The sequence below is a fragment of the Silurus meridionalis genome, chromosome 4 (genome assembly GCF_014805685.1).
Source record: "Silurus meridionalis isolate SWU-2019-XX chromosome 4, ASM1480568v1, whole genome shotgun sequence".
Lineage (NCBI taxonomy): Eukaryota > Metazoa > Chordata > Actinopteri > Siluriformes > Siluridae > Silurus > Silurus meridionalis.
The window spans coordinates 37,321,305-37,346,378 of NC_060887.1; the positions used below are offsets into that span (position 1 = coordinate 37,321,305).

At 40.2% G+C, this 25,074-nt stretch overlaps 1 protein-coding gene across 1 annotated transcript in view; it reads left to right on the forward strand.

Moving 5' to 3' along the window:
- actr3b (actin related protein 3B) overlaps positions 1-25,074 on the forward strand; it is a 33,134-nt gene that overhangs the window by 2,221 nt on the left and 5,839 nt on the right. Inside the window, 9 exon segments of the mRNA XM_046846392.1 lie at positions 682-737; positions 1,622-1,746; positions 4,001-4,111; positions 5,243-5,338; positions 7,840-7,947; positions 11,393-11,536; positions 15,118-15,193; positions 15,196-15,290; positions 15,592-15,684. Of these exon segments, the coding sequence (XP_046702348.1) occupies positions 682-737; positions 1,622-1,746; positions 4,001-4,111; positions 5,243-5,338; positions 7,840-7,947; positions 11,393-11,536; positions 15,118-15,193; positions 15,196-15,290; positions 15,592-15,684 (904 nt within the window).

Below are 25,074 nucleotides of genomic sequence, written 5' to 3' on the forward strand. Positions count from 1 at the left end.
AAAATGTAATGAGTGAAAGTAAAAAGGGAAGTAAAATATTGATACCAGAAAAATCTACTGAAGTATTTGTACTTGGTTACTTCCCTCCTCTGAAGCTCCCACCTCCGCACTGCCACTGTGTTCCACTAAACCAGTGATTACAGTGGTGATTGTCACAAGGTCTCATCATGCAGCAGTAGTTTGGGGATTGTAGACTTCTGTTAGCTAGTGGGGGTCCCTGAGGTGAGGATCTCAATAAGGTTCTAAACTCCCTCATAAGAGAAATTGTTTCAGGATTAACACAAGACTACTTTAATCACTTCTTCCAAGCACCGAAGGTTTGTATGCACCGTATTGTTTTTCTACCTTTTTCTTTTTCCTTCACTTTTCTATTTCTTCTGGCTGCCGTGTGTGTGTTCTATGGAAGCTTCTAGAACCGTCTGGTAACATGTAATTTAAGTAATTGAAGCTGTATCTTAGTACAACTGCTTTGGGGAACGCCCCTGCGTTACGACGCAGCTCGAGTTCCCTCGGGGAACTAGGGTTACATCCGTAACCTAGAGACGTTACTAACAAAGTTGGTGACAGGGCCACCTACTGGTGAAGTTACAATATCATTCTAAAGGTGCCTACATCTAAATGCCACTTTACTCCTCTTTTAATTATCAATTTTATTTGATGATATTATTATATTTGTTTCAGTTACACGAAGATCGGCTATGCAGGAAACACAGAGCCACAGTTTATCATGGCATCCTGTAAGTAGTGTCCACCTAAGACTCTTAATAGGGTCATTTAATAGCTCTTTAATAGCTCCCATGGTCATCTTTGTCTTTTTTAGTGCTTAGGGAGTAATATATATCTTTCTCATGTCAGATATTTAGGTTGGGTTTTTAATGAAAAAATGCCACAGGGAAAATCTCATTAAAGCTATTTTACAGTGGAACACCTCTTTTTATTTATTTATTTATTTATTTATTTTTAAACCTCACGTTGACGCTGTGATCAACCAAAGGCTAAAAAAGATCTGACTCGATCTGACACTATTCGAATCAGTTCATGATCCTGGCTTCATAATTGGCTTTAACATCCAATATTGTGCATTTATATTCATACAATATAAAATAAATTGTAAATAGGCTTGCCATGTATTACAAATGTATATTTTTTCCAAATGTTTAGTTTGAATAAACAAGGAAGTTTGAAGAAATAGAGCTCCAAAGTCGGCTAAAAGGACCAGTTTCTTTGCTCTTGTTCTTGAACATCGTAGATCTCAGAGAAGTACATGTATGATGAGTTTTGACTGATAATAGAGCTTGTTTTAATCGTTATATCGTCATCATTCAACATAAAACAGTTAGCCCTCTATTAAAAAGAACCGCTCTCTGTATATGTAAGCTCTATGTGCTGTACATATTAAAATTCTGGTGCTCAAACAGTGCAGTTCAATTGCAAATAAAACACAGAATTGACAAAATGCTGATACTGCACATTTTCACTATGCACATCATGACATTTTTGCATCGCAGTGTCATGAAAGTGTCATGATGTATGAAATGGATTGGATAATACAATAATCATTAGATTAAACATTTGATGACTATAATAATCATTATCATGTTGTTTTTTTATTGACACACAGGCATCGCTATTAGAGAGACAGCTGGAGTTGGAGACCAGGCTCAGAGACGCCTCATGAAGGGAGTGGATGATCTGGATTTCTTCATTGGTGATGAAGCGATCGACAAACCCAACTACGCAACCAAGGTGACCTTACTTTTACACATATAAGCCAGTTTAGATAAGAGGAGCATTTATATTTCCCAATTATTGTTGTTACGGTTTTTCTATAATGTTTGCAATCCAGTTAGTGCATTTCTCAAAAAGCAACACGTTGGATTTCTTGAAAAAACATGCATTTTTCTCAAAATCCTCAGTTCATCTCTCAAAAGTAAGTATTTGTGCCAATGAACATCTCATTTCCATCTGAAGGACATGTCTGTTTGTTATGGTGTACTAACAAGATCTTCACAATGTGGTCATGTTGTCAGTGTGATGGCGCACAGTTTTAGTCTTGATATAAATGAGGGTTTGGATTATTGTGACTGAAAATGCATGAGGCTGATTTTCTTCTGTTTGGCGTCAATGCATTTCAGCAGCACAAATGTATTTATTTGATTGCATATCTGATCCGAATGAAAACCTCAACATCTTCAGCTCTGCTACCTCCAGCTCCACCTCCTGTCTTTTACTCAATGCCACTGTCTCTAAACCATACAACATCTCAGGTCTCACCACTGACTTATAAACTTTCCCTTTCAGATACTCTTCTATCACAAATCACTCCTGCTATCACTCTTCTCCACCCACTCCACCCTGCCTGCACTCTTTTCTTCACTTCTCTAACACACTCTCCATTACTTTGCACTGTTGACCACAGGTACCTGAACTCCTCCACCTTCTCCACCTCTTCTCCCTGCAACCACACCCCTACACTGCCCTCCCTCTCATTCACACACATGTACTCTTTCTTACTCCTACTGACTTTCATTCCCCTTCTCTCCAGCACATATCTCCACCTCTCCAGGCTCTTCAGCATCCAGGGAAACTCCTGTCTGACATCGTCCATCAACCTGTCCATCAATACTGCAAACTGGAAACTCTCCCTTATTCTTAAAGATCAGTACCAGCATACTCCTTCTCCATTCCTCAGGCATCCTCTCACCTTCCAGAATCTTGTTAAACAATCTGTTTAAAAACTCCACTGCATCTCTCCTAAACATCTCCATGCTTCTACTGGTATGTCATCTGGTCCAACCGATTCTACACTCTTCATTCTCTTAATTGCTGCTCTCACTTCCTCCTTACTAATCCTATCCACTTCCTTCTTCACCAACTCCACATCATCCAACCTCATTTATCAGCTGCTCAAAATACTCCCTCTTTCTTCTCAACACATTTCTCAGCTTTTGTTGTTTGAAGTGTTTCCTTAAAAGGCAAGGGTTAAGGTTTGAAATGTAAAAAACATTAATAGATAATAGATAAAGACATAACATTAATGCCATTATAAGCGCACCATCTAGAACAAAAACGGAAACCACAACGATACTACTACTAATAATTAAAATGAAAATAATAGTAATAATTATTGATAAAAATAATACAATTTTAACAGGAAAATTGTACCAGGAAAACCAGTATCATGAGAACAAATGTAACAATAACAGTAAAATAACAATACAGTAGAATTGAAAGTGTTTAGAAAGTGATACTCAAGGAGTTGTGTTTTTATAATGTAAACTCTTTACACACTTTACAAAACACGATTTTGTGACCCTAAACATAAGATTGGTATGTGCTTATTTCTGAACATCCAATTCCACATTGAGTCTCCACTCTTCTGGAAAGATGTTTGGAGATTTGTTCTTATCTATCTACAGGAGTGTAAGTAAAGTCAGGTACTGGTGTAGGTGAGAAGGTGAGGAGGCCTGGGGTGCAGTCAGCGTTCACATTCATCCCAAAGGTGTTAATTCAATAGTGTAGAGCTCTATAGCAGAAGATCTTTCACTCCAACCCATGTAAAGCAAATCTTCTTCGAGTTTTCTTTGTGCACAGCGGCATTGTTTGGTCTGGGTCTTCTAGTTCAAGTGAAGGTCATGTTTCATGCTACCACCTCTAAAGACTTCATATAAAGTTGTGTGCTTCCAACCTTGTGGGAGCAGTTTGAAGAAGAACCACATATAGCTGGAAAACTCTGGTGTCTCAGGTGTACTTTTGTTCATGTAGTGTATAAATAAATCAAAATCTTCTCTGACTGATGTACAACTTGTAGCCTCTCTTCTGTAAGCGCATTTAAAATAGTTAGATTTTTGTGGAATTACATTAAAAACTTCTCTTTTATTCTTTGAAATATTTTGCAAATATTGTCAGAGTAATAATGAGGATGATGGTGATTCTGGTGTGTGTGTGTGTGTGTGTGTGTGTGTGTGTGTGTGTGCGTGTGTGTGTGTTTGTGTTCCAGTGGCCTATCAGACACGGAATCACAGAGGACTGGGATTTGATGGAGAAGTTCATGGAGCAGGTCATATTTAAATACCTCCGAGCTGAGCCTGAGGATCACAGCTTCCTTGTGGTAAGTGTACAGTGAATTGTATAAGAGATCAAGGCTAATATGGGGAAATGGAGGGTCTAAAGGACTTCCACAGTCTGAACACCTCAACACAGCTAGGCTTTATTAGAGTCCTTCTGCTTTCTGGACCTGCCTAATCCATCCAGATGTCCTACTGGATGGGGGTCTGATGCGATGGTTCCACATAGACAGCATGAAGATGCGATGGTTTCACATGGACATCATGAAGATGTGATGGTTCCGCACGGACATCATGAAGATGCGATGGTTCCGCATGGACATCATGAAGATGCGATGGTTCCGCATGGACAGCATGAAGATGCGATGTTGTATAGTACAGGACGATTAAACTCTCATTATTACTGTGAGAGCAGCATGTAGAATATGAAGCATGGTGGTGGAAGCTTCTTGTTGAAAGTCACTTTTGGCAATTTGGTCATTTTTCAGACTAATCCTCTCTTTTCCCAGGCACTGATCGGGCAGAAACACTGTGATGTTAAACTCTTTCTATTTTAAATAATGTATTTGATGGCTATTAAGTGCATAAAGTATATAGTCATCATTTTATTTACATTTTTGTTCTATTGGGGCTATTTTCTATATCCTAAAGAAATTGTGCAGTTGTACAGTTTCCTCAAGCAATCCAAATTGTCCCCAAAGTTTGAAAAAAAAAAATCTGGTTTTTCCTTCCAATCTTGAACAGTCCGGTTTGAGTAAATCTGTTCCCACACATGTGGCTGACAGGAGCGGAATCTGATGTGGTGTTCTGCTGCTGCAGGTCTGATTTTGGGGCATTCCGAGATGCTTTTCTGCTCACCGTGACTGTAAGGAGTGATTATTTGAGCTTCCGTATCCATCATACCTTCTTCTTTTGTTTTTATTTTCACCAAAAAGTGAAAATCCCAAATGATCAGTTTCTGAAATGCTCAATGGCACTTACATTCATGCCACAGTCAACGTCGGTGAAATCATTTTCAAACTCCGATGTATGATTTGATGTTTGAGTTCATCACATCTGCATTGTTCCCAATAAAGTAAATATTAATGACAATTGTCGAAGCCTTACATTTCAGATTGTCACATCTCTGCATCTGCATTAAGGATTTCTCCTGTTCTTTGTTTTATCACAATCAGACGGAACCTCCTCTGAACACGCCGGAGAACAGAGAATACTTAGCCGAGATCATGTTCGAAACGTTCAACGTTCCAGGTCTTTACATCGCCGTTCAGGTAAAAGTGCTTCCATATACTTTTGATGTCGTTCTGATCACGTCATTCATAAGCAATATTTTTTTCACCTAAAATAGATCCAGTGACTGTAAATAAGTACATGTATATAAACACTATATAGACAACGCTTTGTGGACACCTGACCAAAAGATTGCTATGGGCTGAACATCTCATTCCACATTTAGTCCCCATTTGCTGTTCTAGTAAACTTCATGAGATTTGTGCTCATTCAGGAACAAGGGTGTTAGTAAAGTCAGGTGCTGATGTAGGATGAGAAGGTGAGGAGACCCAGGGTGCAGTCAGTGTTTCAGTTTATCACAATAGGGTTGAGGTCAGATCTTTAAAGCAGGAGATCCTCCACTCTGAACCATGGAAAGTATATCTTAATGGAACTGGCTTTGTGCACAGGGACATTGTCATGCTAGGACAGGTTTGGGTCCATCATGAATTCTTTTGGTAAACTGACGAAAGTCTGTGTAAAAACGAGATTAGATTGAACAATAATTGTGTGTACAGTATATATTTTTTATAGTTAAAATTAGAGAATAGTCTGAATTATTTTTAGATAGTTTAATAGTTAAGATAATTCTCTATATGTAACTTTTTCATGCATACATTAATCATACACATGTCCAGACCAGAACAAAATATTGCACGATGTATACAATTTGTCCAGATTTTAAGTAATTAAAAACAGTTTGTCCACGAGTTACTTTAAACAAACAAATGAACAAAAAAATCGATTTTTAAAAAATAGTAAAAAGAAAAAGATTTGTGTGAAAATATGTGATACAGATACAGAAAAAAAAAACAAATGCAAAAAAACAACTAATAAAATTCAACAAACTAAAATCCTGCCACAATTATTGTTATTCACGTTTTTACTTAATATATTAGAATTTTTTAAAGATTAGAAGGGCATGACAAACCCTCAAGAGATCTACAGAAGTCGACATTAAGAGTGAGAGATTTGGAAGCGAGTTATGGTTTATAAATTCTTCAATGATTGAAAAAGAACTTTATACTGATGCTCCATGAGTCCATGACCCACTGAACATGAAGAGACCTGCAGCTCTGACGTTATCACAGTGTAATAAGCACATTACTACTGGAGCACTGAGAGGTAATGCTTTACCACTGTGTGTGTGTGTTTGTGTTCCAGTGGCCTATCAGACACGGAATCACAGAGGACTGGGATTTGATGGAGAAGTTCATGGAGCAGGTCATATTTAAATACCTCCGAGCTGAGCCTGAGGATCACAGCTTCCTTGTGGTAAGTGTACAGTGAATTGTATAAGAGATCAAGGCTAATATGGGAAATGGAGGGTCTAAAGGACTTCCACAGTCTGAACACCTCAACACAGCTAGGCTTTATTAGAGTCCTTCTGCTTTCTGGACCTGCCTAATCCATCCAGATGTCCTACTGGATGGGGGTCTGATGCGATGGTTCCACATAGACAGCATGAAGATGCGATGGTTCCGCATGGACATCATGAAGATGCGATGGTTTCACATGGACATCATGAAGATGCGATGGTTTCACATGGACATCATGAAGATGCGATGGTTCCACATAGACAGCATGAAGATGCGATGGTTCCACATAGACAGCATGAAGATGCGATGGTTCCGCATGGACATCATGAAGATGTGATGGTTCCGCATGGACAGCATATCTTAATGGAACTGGCTTTGTGCACAGGGACATTGTCATGCTAGGACAGGTTTGGGTCCATCATGAATTCTTTTGGTAAACTGACGAAAGTCTGTGTAAAAACGAGATTAGATTGAACAATAATTGTGTGTACAGTATATATTTTTTATAGTTAAAATTAGAGAATAGTCTGAATTATTTTTAGATAGTTTAATAGTTAAGATAATTCTCTATATGTAACTTTTTCATGCATACATTAATCATACACATGTCCAGACCAGAACAAAATATTGCACGATGTATACAATTTGTCCAGATTTTAAGTAATTAAAAACAGTTTGTCCACGAGTTACTTTAAACAAATGAAAAAAAAAAAAAAAAACGATTTTTAAAAAATAGTAAAAAGAAAAAGATTTGTGTGAAAATATGTGATACAGATACAGAAAAAAAACCAAATGCAAAAAAAAAACAACTAATAAAATTCAACAAACTAAAATCCTGCCACAATTATTGTTATTCAAGTTTTTACTTCATATATTAGAATTTTTTAAAGATTAGAAGGGCATGACAAACCCTCAAGAGATCTACAGAAGTCGACATTAAGATTGAGAGATTTGGAAGCGAGTTATGGTTTATAAATTCTTCAATGATTGAGAAAGAACTTTATACTGATGCTCCATGAGTCCATGACCCACTGAACATGAAGATACCTGCAGCTCTGACGTTATCACAGTGCAATAAGCACATTACTACTGGAGCACTGAGAGGTAATGCTTTACCACTGTGTGTGTGTGTGTGTGTGTGTGTGTGTGTGTGTGTGTGTGTGTGTGTGTGTGATAACCTGCAGGCTGTTCTCGCTCTAGCGGCCTCATGGACGTCCCGGCAGGTTGGAGAGCGAACTCTGACAGGAACCGTCATTGACAGTGGTGATGGAGTCACACACGTGATACCTGTGGTACAACAACCATATTCATATCAGTGTGAGGAAAATAAATCCTGATTAATGTGGAAAAGATCTTTACTTCAGTTAGAACTTAATCAACACTTCATCTGCATGAGCAGCGAGCAAAGGCTTACATGGGCTAGTCATTAGTACCACAGGCTTTATTTTTATTCATGAAAGGAACTATACATTCCTCATTATCTTTAAATAATTAAAAAGTGCACTATATAGACCAAAAGTTTATCCGATTGGTGTGTGATTTTGTTTCATAATTTTTTTTTTAAACATCTCACTCCACAATTAATCCCCATTTGCTCTTATAATAAGCTCCACTCTTCTAGGAAGATGTTCCAGTAGATTTTGGAGATTTGTTCTCATTCAGCTACAAGGGTGTTAGTAAAGGAGGTCAGGAGACCTGGGGTGCAGTCAGTGTTCACATTCATCCCAGTAGGGTTGGAGCTCTATAGCAGATCTTCCACTCCAACCCATGTAAGCTGAATTTTTGAACAGGGGCATTCTCATGCTGGAACAGGTTTGGGTCTTCTAGCTTGAGTGAAGGGAAAATGTCATGCCACCACATCCACAGACGTCTTATACAGTTGTGTGCCTCCAAATGTTTGGAGAAAAAACACATTTAGCTCTTTTTTTGTTTGCTCATGTTAGATACAGTGCACAAGGAAAGTATTCACAGTGTTTCACTTTTTCCACATTTTATTCTCCAGCTTTATTCCAAAAATGTATTAAATTCAGAATTCTGTAGCATTTCTGCAACATTGAAGGTCCCAGTGAGCACAATGGCCACCCGCCATCATCCGTAAATGGAAGAAATTTGGAACCACCAGGACTCTTACTAGAGCAGGCCACCAGGCCAAACTGAGCATATTGGGAAAATTGCCTTAGTCAGGGAGTTGACCAAAGAACCCGATGGTCACTCTGAAAGTGCTCCAGCTTCTCAGTAAAAGGCACATGACAGCCAACCTGAAGTTTGCCAAAAGGCACCTAAAGGACTCTTAGTCCATGAGAAAGAAAGATTGAACTCTTTAGCCTGAGTGTCAAGCGTCATGTCTGGAGGAAACCAGGCACCGCTCATCACCTGGCCAATTCCATCCCTACAGTGAAGCATGGTGGTGGCAGCATCGTGCTGTGGGGATGTTTTTCTGTGGAAGGAACTGGGAGACTTGTCAGGATCGAGGCAAAGATAAGTGCAGCAATGTACAGAGACGTCCTTGATGAAAACCTGCTCTAGAGCGCTCTGGACGTCAGACTAGTGTGACGGTTCATTTTCCAACAGGACAACGAGCCAAATCACACAGTAAAGATAACGAAGGAGTGGCTACGGGAGTGTCCCAGCCAGAGGTCCAGACATCTTTGGAGAGATCGGACACTCCTCATCCTACCTGATTGAGTTTGAGAGGTTCTGCAAAAAAGAATGGGAGAAACTGCCCAAGAATAGGTGCATCAAGCTTGTAGTAGCAAACTCAAAAAAAATTAAAGCTGTAATTAGTACCAAATGAGCTTCAACAAAGTATTGAACAAAGACTGTAAATACTGATGTGATTTTATTTTAATCATTTATTTTTAATAGATTTGCAAATATTTTATACACACTTCTTTTATGTTGTCATTATGGTTTTTTTAGAATTTTGAGGAAAATAATGAATTTAAACAATTTAAGATGTAACTTGTGGAAAAAGTGAAGCTCTGGGAAAACTTTCCGGATGCACTGTATGATGTTATCTTGTAATTATTAGGAGCGCTGTCTATAAATGTTTCACCAAGAAACCCATTACAAGTCTCATTAGGCTCAGAGAGATCTCAGAGAGAAATACTTGTTTATTATTGATTTTCTTCATGGCCTTAATGGTTTTCTTTCTCTGCGGCACAAATCGTGATTCAGTTGTAATCCTGAGATGTAACTTGCTAAAGATGCTATTATCCACAGTAGTTCTTCAACTATTCCGAGGAAAACTAGATTTTATACTAAAGACATTTTTTATAACCTTTTTGCACAGTTATTATTGTAACTTCTGCATTTAATTTTTATTTTTGTAATCAAAAGTACTTCTGCTTCTCAAAATACAAACCACAGTGACTCTGACCATGTAGTTACTAAGTTTGAAGTCTGTAAATTCATGTCACAGCTCCCTCGGTAGTTCCCCCTCCTCCTCACCGGAGGGAGCCCTCACCTGAGTTCTGAACTTCCTGTGTCTAAGGATTTTTACACAAATCCCAGCCACACCAAGCTGCCACTCCTGGGCCCCTGAGGAAGGCCCTTAACCCCTGTAGCAGTTAAATTGTATGAATGAGATAAATGTAATATAAATATTTAGTTGCCAAATACTGTAAATGTAATCTAAAATGTCCTACAATCTTCATAAGTTGCCTTGCAAAAGTATTCACCCTCTTGGTTTGTTTTCCTGCATTGTGTTGCATTAGAGCTGCAGTTCTCTGAGGATCCTGCATGTCTCTATACCCTTAGCACATCTCTCCAATTGAATTGTTGCCTATTCATGAAGGCAAAACTGCATCAGGTCCCTCAAGTTAGAGTGGCTTTAGTTCTTACTCTCCAGTGTTCTGTGTTGGTTAAAGCCTATAATTACAGTCTTGATGTCACCCCAATGAGGATGGGTTCCCCTTTTGAGTCTGGTTCCTCTCAAGGTTTCTTCCTTATAACATCTAAGGGAGTTTTTTCTTGCCACAGTCACCACGGCTGCTCATCAGGTACAAATACACACCATTCACCTTAACTGTTGATTTCTGTAAAGCTGCTTTGAGACAATGTCTGTTGTGAAAAGCGCAAAAGAAACCTAGAGAAAAACCAGACTCAAAGGGGAACCCCAAACACTTATCTGAGAGGCACCGAATGTCCATTTATTAAAGTTTCATGATTGCTGAGGTGCTCTGTTCAGTGATAGATGCTGAAATGCAGAACTCTTCATGCTGCAGTCCTGAGACATTGTTTCAGACTGTTGATATCAATTACAGTCCAAATCCGTCCTCATCATTCTTGAGTTTCTCAGTTAAGGATCTTTAGGCTGTTCATGTGACAATTGCATTGTAGCTTTATCAGTATCTGTAAAGTCATGGACCTCAGTGCAAGTCTCAAGTCTCTGGCAGGTTTCGCTCATGAATCTCCCTGTATTTAGTGCCATATGAAGTCACAGTAGATACACCTGTTCTGATGCACAGCTCTGGTCTAATCCTGTGTGAACTTTTTATCATTCTTTTTTTTTTTCTCTCAGAACACTTTATCTGTTCAGTTTGATTCATAAATAACGTATACTCATATTCGGTCACATCCTGAAATAATATCTACAACCTGCTTTAAAAGATTTATTCAAGATTCCATGGAGCTCAGATTTTTTTGTATGTATGTGCAGCTAATTTCTATTCAAATGGGTTGACATGTACAGCTGATTATTGCTTCTCACGTTTTTTTTTTCTCCCTGGACTTCAGGCAGAGGGCTATGTGATTGGGAGCTGTATAAAGCACATCCCTATAGCGGGCCGAGACATCACCTACTTCATCCAGCAGCTCCTCAGAGAGAGAGAGGTCGGGATTCCTCCTGAACAGTCCCTCGAGACCGCAAAGACGGTCAAGGTGAAAGTGCAGTCTCACTTGTGTTTGTAATCATTTTTCTCTCCTGCCCTCTATATCATCAATTATAAATCTCTAGACATGATTATAAAGACGGCGTGTGCTCTCGCTGTGAATGTTTGAGTGAAATTTGACTAGAGGGCTGGATCCAGATGTTGGCTTTAGGATCTTTAGAGAGCATTATACAGTCTTGTGTGTGTGTGTGTGTGTGTGTGTGTATATACAGTAGGGCAAATTAGTGTTTGATACACTGCCGATTTTCCCACTTACAAAGAATGGAGAGATCTGTAATTTTCATCGTAGGTACAGCACAACTGTGAGAGACAGAATCTATAGAAAATCCAGATAAATCACTTTGTATGATTTTGAAATAATTCATTTCCTATTTATTGCATGACAAGTATTTATACCAATAAGTATCTACCAACCAGCAAGATTTCTGTCTCTCACTGACCTGTTTGTTGGTCTTCAAGAAGCCCCCTATCCTTCCCTCATTACCTGTATTAACTGCACCTGTTTAACCTCGTTACCTGTATAAAACACACCTGTCCACACACTCAATCACACTTAAACCTTTCCACTATGGGCAAGATTAAAGAGCTGTCTAAGGACACTAGGGACAAAATTGTAGACCTGGACAAGGCTGGGATGGGCTACAGGACAAGAGGCGAACAGCTTGGTGAGGAGGCAACAAGTGTTGCCGCAACTATTAGAAAATAGAAGAAATTGAAAATGACTGTAAATCTCCCTCTGACTGGGGCTCCATGCAAGATCTCACCTCGTAGAGTATCAATGATCTTGAGAAAAGATGAGTGATCAGCCTAGAACTACAAAGAAGGACCTGGTCAATGACCTAAAGAGAGCTGAGACCACAGTCTTAAAGGTTAGCATTAGTAACACATTACACTGTCATGGATTAAAATCTTGCAGCATGGGTAAGGTCCCCCTACTGAAGCCAGCACATGTCCAGGCCTGTCTGAAGTTTTTCAAAGACCATCTGGATGATCCTGAAGAGGCATGGGAGAAGGTCATGTGCCCAGATAAAACAAAATAGAACTCTTTGGTATAAACACCAATCGCTGTGTTTGGAGGAAGATGAGTACAATGCCAAGAACACCATCCCAACCCGTGAAACATGGGGTGGAAACATCATGCTTTGGGGTGCTGTTCTGCAAAGGGGGCAGGACGACTGCACCGTATTGAAGGAGCATGGATGGGGTCATGAATCACAAGATTTTGGGCAACAAGCTCCCTCCCTCAGTAAAAGCATTGAAGATGGGTGGTGGCTGGATCTTCCAGCATGACAGTGACCCCAAACACACAGCCAGGGCAACTAACGAGTGGCTCTGTAGGAAAGCATTTCAATGTCCTGAAGTGGCCTAGCCAGTCTCCAGACCTGAACCCAATAGAAAATCTATGGAGTGAGCTGAAACACCGTCTTGCCCAGCGACAGCCCCAAAACCTGAAAGATCTGGAGAAGACCTGTATGGAGAAGTGGGCCAAAATCCCTGCTGCAGTTTGTGCAAACCTGGTTCTATTTTTCTATTGTATCAAATACTTTTCATGCAATAAAATGAAAATTAATTATTTAAAAATCATACAATGTGATTTTCTGTTTTTTTTTTTTTTAGATTGTCTTTCACAGTTGAGGTGTACCTATGATGAGAATTACAGATCTCTCTGTTCTCTGTAAGTGGGAAAACTTATAAAATCTGCAGTGTATCAAATACTTATTTGCCCCACTGAATGTGTGTGTGTGTGTGTGTGTGTGTGTGTGTGTGTGTGTATATACTGTATATATTACACACACTGTGGAGTGAAAAAGTGTTTGCCCCTTACTGATTTCTTGTAGTTTTAAATGAAGGTTTTTATTATTGAGGAAAACAAAATCCAAAACTACATGGCCCTATGTGAAAAAGTATTTGCCCCTAAACCTAATAACTGGTTGGGCCGTCCTCAGCAGCAACGACAGCAATCAAGCGTTTGTGATAACTCACACTGAGTCTGTTACAGCGCTGTGGAGGAATTTTGGTCACTCATCTATGCAGAATTATTGTAATTCAGACACATTGGAGGGTTTTTGAACATGAACAGCTTTTTTAAGGTCATGCCACAGCATCTCAATAGGATTCAGGTCAGGACTTTGACTAGACCACTCCAAAGTCTTCATTTTGTTTTTCTTCAGACATTCAGAGGTGAACTTGCTGGTGTGTTTTGGATCAGAACCCAGGTTCGCTTCAGCTTGAGGTCAGAAACAGATGGCCAGACATTCTCCTTCAGAATTTTTTTGGTAAACAGCAGAATTCATGGTTCCATTTATCACAGCAAGTCTTCCAGGTCCTGAAGCAGCAAAACAGCCCCAGACCATCACACTACCACCGCCATGTTTCACTGTTGGTATGATTTTCTAATGGGACACACACCTTCCAAAAAGTTCAACTTTTGTCTCATCAGTCCACAGAGTATTTTCCCAAAAGTCTTGGGGATCATAAAAATGTTTTTTGGCAAAACTGAGACGAGTCTTTATGTTCTTTTTGCTCAGCAGTGGTTTTCGTCTTGGAACTCTGCCATGAGACCGAGTCTCTTTCTTATGTTGGAGTCATGAACACTGACCATAACTGAGGCAAAGTGAGACCTGCAGTTCTTTGGATGTTGTTGTGGGGTCTTTTGTGACCTCTTGGATGAGTCATCCCTGTGCTCTTGAGGTAATTGTGGTCAACTGGAGACTCCTGGAAAGGTTCTCCACTGTTCCACTGTCCTAGAGAAATTTAACCACAGTTTTAACAGGGGAGCAAACACTATCTCACACAGGGCCATGTGGTTTTGGATTTTGTTTTCCCTTAATAATCAAAACCTTTATTTAAAAACTGCATGTTGTGTTCACTTGTGTTCTCTTTTACTAATATTTAAATCAGTTTGATGATCTGAAATATTAAAGTGTGACAAACATAAAAAAAAAAGAAATCAGGAAGGGGACAAACACTTTTTCACACCACTGTATTTATGTGTGTGTGTGTGTTTACATATATATATATATATATATGCATAAACACACACAATATGGATAAAAAGTATTGGGACACCTGACCATTAGATTTGAATGAGGTTCTTCCCAAACTGTTCTCACAATAATGGAGGAACCCAATTGGATTCACTTGAACACAGAGACCCAAACGTGTTCCAGCATGACATTACCTATGGGTTGGAGTGGAAGATCTCCTGCTATAGAGATACAACCCTAATGGGATGAATGTGAGCACTGAATGCACCCCAGGCCTCCTCACATCCTCACCTACAGTACATCAGGAGCACAAATCTCCACAAGCACACTGCAGAATCTAGTGGAACATCTCCCCAGAAGAGTGGAGGATATAAGAGAGCAAATGGAGACTAAATGTGGAATGGGATGCTCAAAAAGCACAATCTTATGCTCAGGTGTCCACAAACTAATAATCTCTATAGTATATGTTTATACACACTGTTCTGGCCAATATGAGGCTTTATTGGTTATCAGTTGTCTGTATTAAAGGCCACAGTAAACGTTAGAGTGCTCTAATCGATCTGAATGGATTTTTTGTGTTTAGGCGAGGTACTGCTACATCTGCCCAGACATCGTGAGGGAGTTCACAAAGTACGACACAGACCCCGGGAAATGGATCAAAACCATAAAGGCATCAACGCCATCAGCAAAAACGAGTTTCACATAGACGTGGGATATGAACGTTTTCTTGGCCCAGAGATTTTCTTCCATCCAGAGGTAACAGAGATGTACACGTGTATTACAAGTGTGTCTGTTAAAGTGTTCATCCCCCCCGTTTTTTGTGTGACGTGGATTTCTTTATGAATTTATGATGGAATATGGGATAAAATCATATTTATGACTCAATCATGATTGTGCATGACTTTAGTAGAATCTCAGTTCAGTCCACTTGAGTTCCAGGTTGTAGCACTATATACTGTGGAACGTTTGCTGTGGAACATCATTTGAGTAAAATGTCAGTACTTTTTTATAAACGTAAACGTTCTTGAAATGTATTTATGTATTTTCTTATCCCTAGTTTGCCAACCCGGACTTCATGCAGCCCATTTCAGATGTTGTCGACGAGGTCATCCAAAGCTGTCCAATAGACGTGAGAAGACCTCTTTACAAGGTACGTTTTCTGAAAATAAACAGATCCAGATCCATACAGAGTAAGAGCCATTGTAGACATTTGCTAATTTTTATATTTCATAATTTTTGTAATTTTAGTTTTCTAAAACTTTCTGTCGTAGTCTTTGGCCTGAATTTGATAAAAGCCCGTTTCTGCCTCATAATAAAAAGTTTCCGATTCCGACTTTATTTCTCGTAAACATCCGACATTTCTGGTGCATCCACCGGTGTGCATGTTGTGGGCCTGAGGTTTGAAGCTGTTGGTGTATGAACGAGGCTCCTCTGCTTCATCTGTCTTGTACCGTCTCCTCCAGAGCTGATGGTAAGACAGAGTTCTGTCCAGGGATCAGGGGAGACACTGCCCTATTGACTAAAAAAAAAAGTGTTTACCTGTCCAGAGCGCTCCAGAGATTAGCAGGTGGTGCGTCAGTAATAATAGTCCGTGTGGAAACACAGTGCTCCATGTGAAGTTAAATGGACTAAACGAAGATTTTCTGTACTCGAATACTCGAGTTACTCTAGGAATCGTTTCAGCTCTAGTTAAATTGAATCGAAATCGGATCGCATCGTAACAGTGGGAAATCTTTGTGTACGGCTTTACACCATTTTTAATGCTCTTATTGCTTCAATTGAGGTCTTTATTCATCTCCACGTCATCCACTAACATCCTGTAACACCTCACACTTATCTATTGACTCTGTCTGTCTGACAAGTTTCATGGATCTTTTAGCAGAATAGTCACTATCGTCTATACTTCTAGGTATTACTAAGCAGTTTGTCATCATTCTGTTTTTTCTTCCTTTCTATTTTTAAAAGGAAAACTGTAGTAAAGAAACCCGTTCGCATATCTGTTTTAGTTTTCTAAAACTTTCTGTCGTAGTCTTTGGCCTGAATTTGATAAAAGCCCGTTTCTGCCTCATAATAAAAAGTTTCCGATTCCGACTTTATTTCTCGTAAACATCCGACATTTCTGGTGCATCCACCGGTGTGCATGTTGTGGGCCTGAGGTTTGAAGCTGGTGTATGAACGAGGCTCCTCTGCTTCATCTGTCTTGTACCGTCTCCTCCAGAGCTGATGGTAAGACAGAGTTCTGTCCAGGGATCAGGGGAGACGCTGTCCTATTGGCTAAAAAAAGTGTTTACCTGTCCAGAGCGCTCCAGAGATTAGCAGGTGGTGCGACAGTAATAATAGTCCGTGTGGAAACACAGTGCTCCATGTGAAGTTAAATGGACTAAACGAAGATTTTCTGTACTCGAATACTCGAGTTACTCTAGGAATCGTTTCAGCTCTAGTTAAATTGAATCGAAATCGGATCGCATCGTAACAGTGGGAAATCTTTGTGTACGGCTTTACACCATTTTTAATGCTCTTATTGCTTCAATTGAGGTCTTTATTCATCTCCACGTCATCCACTAACATCCTGTAACACCTCACACTTATCTATTGACTCTGTCTGTCTGACAAGTTTCATGGATCTTTTAGCAGAATAGTCACTATCGTCTATACTTCTAGGTATTACTAAGCAGTTTGTCATCATTCTGTTTTTTCTTCCTTTCTATTTTTAAAAGGAAAACTGTAGTAAAGAAACCCGTTCGCATATCTGTTTTAGTTTTTCATCTTGCCCGCTAGAGGTCACTGTTCATCCACCAAACTTTCTTCTAGACACTCGGCACCAAGAACCAGAACCAGATCGAATCTTATCCTCAGTTCAGCACGTGTTGGGACAAAACAAATGTGACATTTTACTAAAATGGTCTAAATATTAATGCAGCAGATACAGTGTTCATTGTGTTTCATTATGTGTGTGCATGTGTGTGTGTGTGTGTGTGTGTGTGTGTGTGTGTGTGTGTCTGGGGAAACAATGCCAACAAAGCTTTGACAAAATCCAATTTGGGAAGCTGGTAATTAGAAGTGGCAAGGATTAAAAGAGATGATTTGATTTGCATGTGAAATGAATAGGAAAACATTTGGACTGTGAATAGAGGGCAGTGAGAGCGTCTGCTTTGGCTGATTTGAATGCGTCGTGGGGAAAAATATCAGTCTTTTCACAAATAACATTTCCCTACCTAATACGTATGGGAATGTGCTCATGAGGTCTCGGAGGAATTTATGTGGCATTAACGTGTGTGTGATCCGGAACAGCAAAAAGCAGTTATAAAATCCTGGTGAAACAAATTCAATCATTTAACCCAGTTAAAGTCCATCAGCACCATTCAGTGTTATTAGCACATTCAACACTGGAGCAAAGCAGCTTTACAGTAAGAAATACATTGAGATTATTTATTTAAAAGGACTAAATCTAGCCATATAAGTTTGTCACTAATGAGTGAGTGGACATTAATGAAGTAACTGCACTGTATTTAAGCAGCTTTTTCACGTGTCTGTACTTTACTGGTGTTTCCACCTCTGAGGAGTTTTTACTGTAACTTCACTACATTTCTAAGTCTTTTTACTCGACTACATTTAGTGAAATCAGTCGTTCCTTTTTATTTATGAGGATATAAACTGGTGAAACACGCAGCGAGTGACCAATCAGGGTCGAGGACACGCTCTGTTTTACACGTGTTCTGATTGACGCATGGTGCATCTACTGATCCCCAACATACAGTTCAGCATCAGTTCATCATCAAGCAGAACATTTAGTTTTTGAAGTAGTTGAAAAGAAGGTTTCAGGTTCATAATCATTGTAATAGAAATCAGTGTTTGAGTCATTAATATGATCCTATTAATAGATCAGTGTGCTAAGAGTCACATTCGAGTCTTTTCACATAAACTGAGGTGATTAAGTAGAGAGTCATGTGACTAAAATGATAAACATTATAGTTATAATAAATCAGTACTTTGGATACTTAAGTAGATTTGAAGACAAAAACATTTGTACTTTTACTCGAGTAAAAGTTTAAAGAGGGCAATTTTACTTTTGCTGGTACATTTTACAGAATGGATCTCTACTTTAACTACATGCAATTTTTGAAATGACAAGCAGCTGGTGGTCCCGAGACCCGAGTCCTCCCACAAGCATTACGGACCGCCCATAAAGAAAAAATATATTACTCTGGCACATGTAGACACAACAGATTAAGTGAATAAAAAAGTGCAACATGTATTTTTATTATTTAAAGCTCCTAAAAGGGGTGGGGTGATCAGTGTGAGGCAGGATGGGGAGGAGCTTTGACACAATTCTACACTGAATAAATGGTTTGTGTACTTCGTCTGAGTGAACCCTGAGTCAGCCAGAGGTGATGGTGGTGACAGAAAGAAACCTTAAGGACTCAAGACGAACCCCATCCTCATCCTCATCCCTTGATAGTGCTATTAAAGATCATTCTTTTGATGGCCTTGAGGTCAGAAATCGCAATCATGTTGCAGCAATAGAATGAGCAGAGAATGATGTTTCTCCAGTATTGTTCCAGAGGCATGTATGTTACGCTCCAGGATGTGTTAGCTCAGTGTTTATGGTTTTAAAGCTTCTGTTCAGAAGGTCGTTGAATCCCAGACCTGCCAGGCTGCTGATTTTGGGCCCTTGAACAAGGCCCTTAACCCTCAACTGCTCCGTTGTATAAATGAGACCCACAGTGTCTGCCAAATGCTATAAATGTAATTCTGTGTATGAAGCTGTTCTGGTGGTCCACAACATTACTACAACTCTGTCGGTTGGTTTTTCATCTTGGTGTTTGGCTGCAAAATACCTTTCAATTCTATTCAATTCATTTTCATTTCTACAGCACTTTTTTTAACTATAGACACGGTGTCAAAGCAGCTTTACAGAATGTAAGGGTAATACAACAAAATTAACTTCTATTCACATTTGTGTATTTATAACAATGAACAAGCCTGGGGTGACTGTGGCAAGGAAACACTTCCTTGAGAAACCTTGAGAAACCTTGAGAGGAACCAGTTACAGAACAGAAGTTTGGGGATGGAAGCTCCAGCAATGCCAGGCTATGACTACCTTGTTTTCTTTCTCACACAGAACATTTAAAAGCATGTGCACAATGTTGTGGAATATGCCACACTAAAGAAGAACCAAAAATGTGCAAATCCCTGACTTGAACCCTATTGAACATCTCTGCAGAGACCTGAAAATTGGCTGTCCACTGTCCATTTTGAGAGGATTTGCCATGAAGAATGGCAGAAAATCCCCTAATCCATGTGTGTAGAGTTTTACATTGTCTCAATCTGGCTGAGAAGTAAAATTGCTCTGAAATGTGTTCGTACTGAACGTAATGACCAGAATCAATAGTGTCTCTCTAACTATTAAACGATGGATCTAAATCTACAGCACAGCAGCCAGAGGGTGGGTATTGATATTGGATGTGGCGAAAGCCAAGGAAAAGGCATATGAGGAGCTGTAGGAGAGGTTGGACACTAAGGAAGGAGAAAAGGATTTGTACCGATTGGCCAGGCAGAGGGACCGAGCTTGAAAGGATGTACTGCAAGTTAGAGCAGTAAAGGATGGAGAGGAAATGTGTTGACTAGTGAGGAGAGTGTGTTGAGAAGGTGGAGGGAGTATTTTGAGCAGCTGATGAACGAGGAAAATCAGAGAGGGAGGAGGTTGAATAATGTGGAGTTGGTGAAGCAGGATGTAGATATGATTAGTAAGGAGGAAGTGAGAGCAGCGATTAAGAGGATGAAGAGTGGAAAGTCGGTTGGACCAGATGACATACCGGTAGAAGCGTGGAGATGTTTAGGAGAGATGGCAGTGGAGTTTTTGACCAGATTGTTTAACAGGATTTTGAAGGTTAGAAGATGCATGAGGAATGGAGAAGAAGTGTGCTGGTACCGACCTTTAAGCATAAAGGAGATGTGCAGACCTGCAGTAACTACAGGGGTATTAAGTTGATCAGTCACACCATGAAGTTATGGGAAAGAGTAGTGGAAGCCAGGCTGAGAGAAGAGGTGACCATCTGTGAGCAACAGTATGGTTTCATGCCGAGGAAGAGCACCACAGATGGCTTATTTGCTTTGAGAATGTTGATGGAGAAGTATAGAGAAGGACAGAAGGAGTTGCATTGTGTATTTGTGGATTTAGAGAAGGCGTACGACAGGGTGCCAAGAGAGGAGTTGTGGTATTGTATGAGGAAGTCAGGTGTGTCGGAGAAGTATGTGAGGGTGGTGCAGGACATGTATGGGGACAGTGTGACGGCAGTGAAGTGTGCAGTAGGTACGACAGACTGGTTTAGAGTGAAGGTTGGACTGCATCAAGGATCGGCCCTAAGCCCTTTCCTGTTTGCAGTGGTGATGGACAGGTTGACGGACGAGGTCAGACAGGAGGCTCCCTGGACTATGTTGTTTGCGGATGATATTGTGATTTGTTGTGAGATTAGGGAGCAGGTTAAAAAGAGCCTGGAGAGGTGGAGGTATGCGCTGGAGAGAAGGGGAATGAAACTCAGTAGGAGTAAGACAGAGTACATGTGTGTGAATGAGAGGGAGGGCAGTGGAGTGGTGCGGTTGCAGGGAGAAGAGCTTCAGAAGGTGGAGGAATTCAGGTACCTGGGGTCAACAGTGCAAAGTAATGGAGAGTGTGTTAGAGAAGTGAAGAAAAGAGTGCAGGCAGGGTGGAGTGGGTGGAGAAGAGTGACAGGAGTGATTTGTGATAGTAGGGTATCTGCAAAATTGAAAGGGAAAGTTTATAGGACTGTGGTGAGACCTGCGATGTTGTATGGATTAGAGACAGTGGCATTGAGTAAAAGACAGGAGGTGAAGCTGGAGGTAGCAGAGCTGAAGATGTTGAGGTTTTCGTTGGGAGTGACGAGGATGGATAAGATTAGAAATGAGTTTATTAGAGGGACAGCGCATGTAGGATGTTTTGGTGACAAGGTGAGGGAGGCGAGATTGAGATGGTTTGGACATGTGCAGAGGAGGGACATGAATTATATTGGTAGAAGAATGCTGAGGATGGAGCCACCAGGTAGGAGGAAAAGAGGAGGGCCAAGAAGGAGGTTCATGGATGTGGTGAGGGAAGACATGCAGGTAGTTGGTGTATGAAGCTGTTCTGGTGGTCCACAACATTACTACAACTCTGTCGGTTGGTTTTTCATCTTGGTGATTGGCTGCAAAATACCTTTCAATTCTATTCAATTCTAATTTCTATAGCACTTTTTTTAACTATAGACACGGTGTCAAAGCAGCTTTACAGAATGTAAGGGTAATACAACAAAATTAACTTCTATTCACATTTGTTTATTTATAACAATGAACAAGCCTGGGGTGACTGTGGCAAGGAAACACTTCCTTGAGAAACCTTGAGAAACCTTGAGAGGAACCAGTTCCAGAACAGAAGTTTGGGGATGGAAGCTCCAGCAATGCCAGGCTATGACTGCCCTGTTTTCTTTCTCACACAGAACATTTAAAAGCATGTGCACAATGTTGTGGAATATGCCACACTAAAGAAGAACCAAAAATGTGCAAATCCCTGACTTGAACCCTATTGAACATCTCTGCAGTGACCTGAAAATTGGCTGTCCACTGTCCATTTTGAGAGGATTTGCCATGAAGAATGGCAGAAAATCCCCTAATCCATGTGTGTAGAGTTTTACATTGTCTCAATCTGGCTGAGAAGTAAAATTGCTCTGAAATGTGTTCGTACTGAACATAATGACCAGAATCAATAGTGTCTCTCTAACTATTAAACGATGGATCTAAATCTACAGCACAGCAGCCAGAGGGTGGGTATTTATTTTTTCTTTCTTTTGACTTTTGTCCCACAATGATTGATAACGCAGCAATCTCTTTTACAAAACAGCCATGCTTTTTGATTTGCCGTTTTTTTAGACATGGACAAAAATGTCTCTATTTTTTCCCCTCATATCCTTCGTCATTTATGTCCTAGGCGGCTGAGAGTTTTGTTACCCGACTCATGGGCTTCGGGTTTGTAACTAAATTAGTATAACAAATACTATATATTAATACATTAAAATTGGTTGTCCAGCTAACACATGCTGTAATGGACATTCAATGCCAGATAGACAGACAGACAGACAGACAGACAGAGAGACAGACTGGCAGGCAGACAGACAGACAGACAGACAGACAGACAGGGGTGTAACGGTATACGTATTCGTACCGTAATTTTCCGTTACAGGGCTTTGGGTTCGAATGCAATCCTTTTTAACTGCGTAACATAGTTAAAATCTGAGTTCCCTCAGGAATGTGTGTGTGTGTGAGTGTGTGTGTGTGTGTTCTGTTTGCGTTTTGCGTTTTTTTATAAAATATTATGAAATATTTTTTTATATATTATTTAACCAAGCAGGTATTTTATTTAAAATTGTTTTTAAATTGATAATGTTCATGAATGTTAATAATAAACTGCAAACAAAAACAAAAGCATGACTTAAAAACCGAGGTATGTGCTGAGACGTGAGTTTTGTGTCCCGGATGGACGGACTTTATAGTCATTGCGAATAGCGCAAAAAAGAGTAGCAATGGTGTAAAATAAGATGAGGATGAGGTTCACTTTTAAGACTGGTTCCTTGTAAGGTTTCTTCCCCATCAAGTCTCCACAGAGCCACTGGTTCACTTGTTAGGGACAAACTTACAATTATAAGGATCAAACTTATACATTATTTTATTACCGCTTCATCTCTGTGAAGCTGTTTTGAGACACAGTTTATTGTTAAAAGCGCTCTACAAATAAAAATGGATAGAGTTAAATTCTCTCTTTTTGTCAATTGTGAACTTGTTCTGAAGAAATCTGAGTTCCGGTTTAATGATGTAATCATGTATTTATCATGTGAGACAGATTTCAGGTTCAGGCTTCTCATAGGACAAAGCACTTGATTTTAGTTCAGTCAAGCGTCACCCTTCACCCCTTCACACTACACATTGTCTCAGGTTTGTCTTCTACAGTTGCTGTTTCCTTACTTCATGTTCCACAGACCAGGTTTGGGTCATTGCTTTTTTTTTCTCTGTTTTTATACAAAATAATATATTTTGTCTTATAAATAAATGAGTCTGTACATGGTGGAGGTGGTACCTTAGTGGTTAAGGCATTGACTTTAGACACGAAGGTCATGAGTTTAGATCCCAGCTACACCAATCTGCCTCTTCTTGAGCTCAGTTGTGTGAATGGGATAAATTTCAGATGCTCCACATAAATGTATTGAACCTTCATCCGCTCCTTGCTTTCATTATGTGTCTGGGTTATGTGTCAGGTTCAAATGCAGATTTCTTCTCGGCATTTGGCAGAAGCCTTACAAATAACTTGCTCATACAGTGGGGCAGTTGAGGGTTTAGGTCTTAGCAGTGGAAAATTGGAGATCAGAAATTCAATCTCTTAAACACTTCCCCATTCCTTCTCTGTTCCTTCCCTACTGCATTTCTTGTTGTTTGTCAGGGACATTCTTACCTTCTTCTTCTTCGGCTTCTCCCATTAGGAGCCGCCACAGCAGATCATCCGTCTCCATACCCTGTCCTCTACATCTGCCTCTTTTAAACCAACTACCTGCATGTCTTCCCTCACCACATCCATAAACCTCCTCCTTGGTCTTCCTCTTTCCTGGTGGCTCCATCCTCAGCATTCTCCTACTGATATACCCCATGTCCCTCCTCTGCACATGTCCAAACCATATCAATCTCACCTCCCTCACCTTGTCCCCAAAACGTCAAACATGCACTGTCCCTCTAAAAAAACTCATTTGTAATCCTGTCCATCGTCATCATCTCCCAACGAACATCTCAACATCTTCAGCTCTGCTACCTCCAGCTCCACCTCCTGTCTTTTACTCAATGCCACTGTCTCTAATCCATACAACATCTCAGGTCTCACCACAGTCCTATAAACAGGGACATTCTTACCTTCTTCTTTCGGCTTCTCCCATTAGGAGTCGCCACAGCAGATCATCCGTCTCCATACCCTGTCCTCTACATCTGCCTCTTTTAAACCAACTACCTGCATGTCTTCCCTCACCACATCATAAACCTCCTCCTTGGTCTTCCTCTTTCCTGGTGGCTCCATCCTCAGCATTCTCCTACTGATATACCCCATGTCCCTCCTCTGCACATGTCCAAACCATATCAATCTCACCTCCCTCACCTTGTCCCCAAAACGTCAAACATGCACTGTCCCTCTAAAAAAACTCATTTGTAATCCTGTCCATCGTCATCATCTCCCAACGAACATCTCAACATCTTCAGCTCTGCTACCTCCAGCTCCACCTCCTGTCTTTTACTCAATGCCACTGTCTCTAATCCATACAACATCTCAGGTCTCACCACAGTCCTATAAACAGGGACATTCTTACCTTCTTCTTTCGGCTTCTCCCATTAGGAGTCGCCACAGCAGATCATCCGTCTCCATACCCTGTCCTCTACATCTGCCTCTTTTAAACCAACTACCTGCATGTCTTCCCTCACCACATCCATAAACCTCCTCCTTGGTCTTCCTCTTTCC